At 42.8% G+C, this 5,214-nt stretch overlaps 1 protein-coding gene across 1 annotated transcript; it reads left to right on the forward strand.

The window, feature by feature from the left end:
• The first annotated feature begins 1,067 nt into the window (after positions 1–1,067).
• On the forward strand, positions 1,068–2,739 carry LOC117475248. The gene is made up of 2 exons (XM_034121422.1): positions 1,068–1,158; positions 1,775–2,739. The coding sequence occupies exons 1-2, from the start codon at positions 1,124–1,126 to the stop codon at positions 2,538–2,540; spliced, it is 801 nt and encodes a 266-aa protein (XP_033977313.1). The 5' UTR covers positions 1,068–1,123; the 3' UTR covers positions 2,541–2,739.
• The last annotated feature ends 2,475 nt before the right edge of the window (positions 2,740–5,214 follow it).

Genomic DNA, 5,214 nt, shown 5'->3' on the forward strand with positions numbered 1-5,214 from the left:
ATCATGTGTGTGTTATGTGCACCAAAGTAAAACTGAAACCACCTGTTCTCAGTCAACCATCACAGAAGTGCTGTACTAATAAATTAACCAGGGCAAAATCGTTACGCCAGAGCAAGTCGAGGGATTAGTCAGTTCAGCTCAGAGTCACAATGTTTGGCAGCAATAACAAACGGCAGTTATCATGGAGATCACACCCTGGTTGCTGTGGCTACGCTTGTGTGTTCCACCACGCCTTTACTAAGACCACATCCAAACAACTGACATCTGTGGGATGTTACACATTTTATTATCCAAAGAAACATAAATCATTTAATACACGATAATCATGGCGGATAATACGATTATTGGCCCCTAGGCACGAACATGCACAAGGCTCCACCACAACTACAACATAGGAGCACAGAATGAATAGTTGTTGAGCCTTTTTGTCATTGAACTGTGTCTCTTTGGGGTTGTTTTTATGTCTTTTTGGTTGTTGTGTGTCCCTTTTAAGTCACTTTCTCTGTCTATATAGTCTTTTGTATCTCTTATAGTTGTTTTTTGCCTTGCGTAGTTATGTTGTTTTCTTTTAGTTGTTTTGTGTCTCTTTGTAGTATTTTTTATATCTTTGTGGTTGTTTTGTGTCTCTTTAAAGTTAATATGTAGTTTTTTTGCATCTTCGTTATTGTTTTAAAAATGTTGTGGGCGCTTTGTGTCACTTTGGAGTCAATTTGTGTGCCTTCGTAGTTTTTTTGTTTTTGTCTTTTGTAGTTATGCTTTATAAAAAAGCTTCTCCACCTGCTTTTACTTGACAGATTGAATGCAAGGCATGTTGGCAACTCTTTCCCTGGCACCAACTCTCCCATTCAAATCTCCTTTTTTGGCTCTGTGTTGCATGGAAAAACACTCAGGTTTACTACAGCGAGGCCTCGGGCACAGATTCTCCTACATCATGAGTCAGATCCAGTCTGGCTCTCCTCCAGACGAGACGTGATGACATTTACGGAGTGAACCAGTCCAGTTGAAGCAACCAATTGATAAAGAGAGCAGAGACACACACTTGCTCAATCCGCCTTCTCATGCCGAGAAGTGAGGCTGGCATGGGGGACAAAGCTAGCAGCCCACATTCAGGTGAAACAGGACGATGACTTTTAACCGTGACTTCCTTCCAATACACAGGTGAGTCCCACACATACAGTACCATTTAAAAAAAAAAAAAGGTATATACATAGGTATGAATCTGCTGTTGAACTATGAAGTTTCAGATGTGAACAATTAGCAGCAACAATACAGAGGTCAACATTGGATCTCTTCGGAAGTGGAGGCGAGTTGATATATCTATAGACAGATTAATAATCTAGTTAAATGTATCATCTTCATTGACATGTAAATCAAAGTTACCCGTTGTGAACAATTCTTACTTTCCCCTGAAGTGTCATAGAGCGCTATAAGTTTTTCTGTAGGTGCCTTTATCCTTTAATCCTCGATAGAACTTAGATGAGGCAGGTGAGGTTCAACCTCAGTCATGTTGAGAGACGCCTATAAAACTGAAGAATGTATTGATGGCTTTTTGCTTGCCTGGGCCTCTGCCTACTTACACAACACTCCAGCTTAGTCATAAAAACTGATAAAGTCATAAAGTAATGTAGCGGATATAAATCATGAGGTGTGTTGTGTTCACACCTTTGCAGGGGTGGAGCAGGGAGACAAGATGAATATTTATACTGATGAGATTTTCCAAAACTGAATAGGAGCATGGCACAGAGCTAACCCCCACATGTTGAACTCTCTGCAGAACAAACCAACTTGTGAAGTCGGTGTGTGAGATGAGCTCTTGGTGCTGGCCCGCCACAGAGATCGTGCTGTCGGCCTCTCGAGGATGGCTGCGGCGGTTCTTGTTGCTGAAGCTGGTGACGGTGCTGCTGTTCCCCCATGCAGCCGGCCTCCCCCTGCTGGCTGGCAGCGTGTTCAGCCTGCGGGCCCTGTTGCTGCTGCGCTCCCCCCACATCTCCACCAAGCCCTCCACCGTGCTGCTGGGCCGGCTGGCGCTCACGGACAGCCTCGTGCTGCTGCACTGGACGCTGCGGCTGGGAGCGACGCTCGAGACCTGGTGGACAGAGGAGACAAAAATTAGGGAGGAGGGATGGTGGAGGGAGGCTGTGGGTGTGCTCTGTCAGCAGCTGCTTGACGCTCACCACCTGGCCTCTCTGCTGCTGCTGGGGCTGCTGGGACTGGAGGCCACGCTGGTGTCTCGCTGGCCCGCGCAGACCCGCAGGTTCAGGACGTCTCACTGGGCTCAGCTCAGCTGCAGCCTGGTCTGGACGCTGGTGTTGCTGGAAATGTTGTACTCGCTCCACTCAAAACTTTTGCAGGACTCTGGACCTCAAACGTATTTCTCCACAGAACAGAACTCCCAAAGTGTTCCTCTGGGCCTGGTGCTTCTTCCCAGCCTTCCCGGTTTCTCCGCCTGCCTGAGGAGGACATTATGGCTGGGGAACTTATGGCTACATTATGCTGTCCTTTATGTCAGACCACAGAAGAGAAAGAGCTCTTTTCATTAAAAGCTTTGACTGTTAATTTTATTATATTTAATTTATGTAATAAAAGTGCTTAATATGTGCAGAATATGAACTTAGTAAGGTGTCTTAATTTGGGCCTTGAATAAAGTAATGTTCAACTAACGGCAGACACTACAGGTTATTGTAAAAGTAAGAGTTTAAATTAAAGCCCCGGCCACACGTGGACGATAACGCAAACGGACCGCAATCATTATCAAAAAGGTATTCCGTCCACACGCAACAGGCACCAGAAACGTGTCCGTTCACACGAGACCGCTCGAAAGCGCTGGAGACGCTGTAGTACATATGCCGGGCCTGTAAGTGGCGCTGTAGTCCTGCCACAAAAGCAGCGAAGAAGAATTCCCGCGCATGGTTGCCATGGTTGCCATGGTTGCCCTTCTGTTTATTCTCCGCTGTGGACGCTCTGCCTCTTTTTCTCCCTCCCCGAGGCAAGCGTTTGCTCCTGCTGCTGTAAATCTCTCAGGTTAGTCCACCAGCAGATGAAAAACACCCACCTCTCCGCCTCTTCCAAGGGACGAAGGGACCGTGCAGCAGAGTTTCAGTTAGATTTTTTTTCGCCGGTCAACATGTCCGTTAAAGTTCAATTCTTCCGGACAAAATTAGAAAAGTGCCGGTCAAAGGTCTTCTTTGTTATTTATTGAGCTTTAAAACAAATTGATAACGACTCTATATAATAATATAAGAATAATAAACGGAGCCTCTCTTTTCCTCCCCCTCTTCTGACAGCCCAGCAGCTGATCTCTGAGCAGGAGACGTGGGGAGAGGCGGGGCTATTGCGTCATCGTTATCAGGAAATGATCGTATAGGCGTAAACACGGAGCCGTTTGCCCCCCCAGAGCGTTTCGTTTGCAGATCTACCCACCTTGGGACCTGTTATCGTTATCGTTATCGTTATCATTATCGTTTTCTGCGTTTCCATGTCGGCCTCGTGTGGCCGAACCGTCTATCTGATAGTGAACTATAGCAGATACGACCGTTATCGTCCTCGTGTGGCCGGGGCTTAAAAGGTATCACAATGAAAACTTCCCCCGATGATTACTTACATGAGGCAATTTTTTTTGCCTTACAAGTCTTTGGTGAAATGTTATGTTTAAATATTCAAATGAGACATTATCTTTTATTTTGTTGAGATATTAGAGTCAATACATTTTCCAAGACACTACAGGTGAATAAGGTAAAACTGTTTAAATAAAATATATCACAATAACACTTACCCAATTGACCAATTAACATTGGTCACGTTTTCTTTGAATTATATATTAAATAATCAATTGAGGTATTATCTAATTCTAAACGTTTGTAAATTCAAGTGAAATCTATAGACACAAGTAAGTTAGTCAAATAAACAACTATTTCAGATGTCTTCTTAACTTAAGACATGTTTTGTATTTTAAATAAACCAATCACTCAAAATGGATCTTGCATTATGTACATTTTTTTATTTTGCATAAAGTGTCTTAATTTAACTGAACATGGACCCTGTGGCTACAAGTGGCCATTAAATCACACAAATTAACTGTTCACTCTTGCTTTTATAATAAAAGCGACTTGCTAGAACATAGTGTAATAGTAGCAGAGTCAGAAGACATTAAAGCAACCAGACCAACTAAGGCAGTAGATTACATTACATTTCATTTGGCTGACGCTTTTATCCAAAGTGACTTAAAATTAGTTCAAAAACCATAAAGATTAAAACTCCAAACAGCAAGGGAAGTGCAGATATATTCACTTCAGCAAGTCATACCATTGTGTGGTGAATTAGTTACAAGGCCTAAGCTAACTCTTTAAAGTGCTTTTTTTATTTTATTGAATTGCCAAGGTGTCAAAACAGAGGCGTTTTCAGTTTGCGACGGAATACCTGCAGAGTTTCTGCTGTCCTGATGGCTCATTCCAGCATTTAGGATCCAAGAGAGCAAACTTGCTTGTTTTTGAGGGGTACCTGGGTCCCACTCGCAGAGATGGAGTAGCAAGCCGATTGGCTGACGCTAAGCGAAGTGCACGTGCTGGAGTGTATGGTTTAACCAAGGCCTGGATGTAGGAAGGGGCTGATACCAGCTCGGTAGGCCAAATTTGTATCAAATAGAAAATCTGCTTTTGAATTGGACATTTCATATTAAAAAATGTCATTATTCTTTCTTTTAAAGTTACATAATATTTACTTCAATTAACAAACCTTTATTAAAAACATACAGTAAATGAAATGTTACATGAGAACTGCCGCAGTAGGCGCACATATTTTGTGAACTGTTGCTTTATGTTTTGTCGGGTTTTAATCAAAGGTTTCCTCAGTTTACATCTGAGATGCTCGTAATGTAAGCACTGGATCCCCCATTCTAAAGGTAAGAGATTATGATCAGGTTCACATTATAAACATGCTCTCATCCGTCAGCCTCTCAGCAGTTTGATCTGGCAAACAGCCTAAGATAAGATGAAGAAAAGACAAATGTTTGCATTGCGGCGATGTTCAGTAGCAGTTTCTCTCATGTTGCTTGTCACATTAGTATCTGTTTCAGGAGGTTTTCGGTGTTTGCATATCTTATTTGTCTTTCTGATGAATAGCTGCCTCTACATTTCCTGCAGCTTATCATTTGCACAGTCAAATGTATTCAGAGCATTAACGCAGTAGCAATACTTTTCTAATGGATGAAAATAAGCT

Source organism: Trematomus bernacchii, unplaced genomic scaffold (genome assembly GCF_902827165.1).
Source record: "Trematomus bernacchii unplaced genomic scaffold, fTreBer1.1, whole genome shotgun sequence".
Classification (NCBI taxonomy): domain Eukaryota; kingdom Metazoa; phylum Chordata; class Actinopteri; order Perciformes; family Nototheniidae; genus Trematomus; species Trematomus bernacchii.

Excerpts from the sequence above, each read along its gene's own strand:
- LOC117475248 (XM_034121422.1), top strand. The coding sequence starts at position 1,124 with ATGACTTTTAACCGTGACTTCCTTCCAATACACAG. Across the intron at positions 1,159-1,774 it reads GACTTCCTTCCAATACACAG|AACAAACCAACTTGTGAAGT; the intron begins GTGAGTCCCACA and ends AACTCTCTGCAG.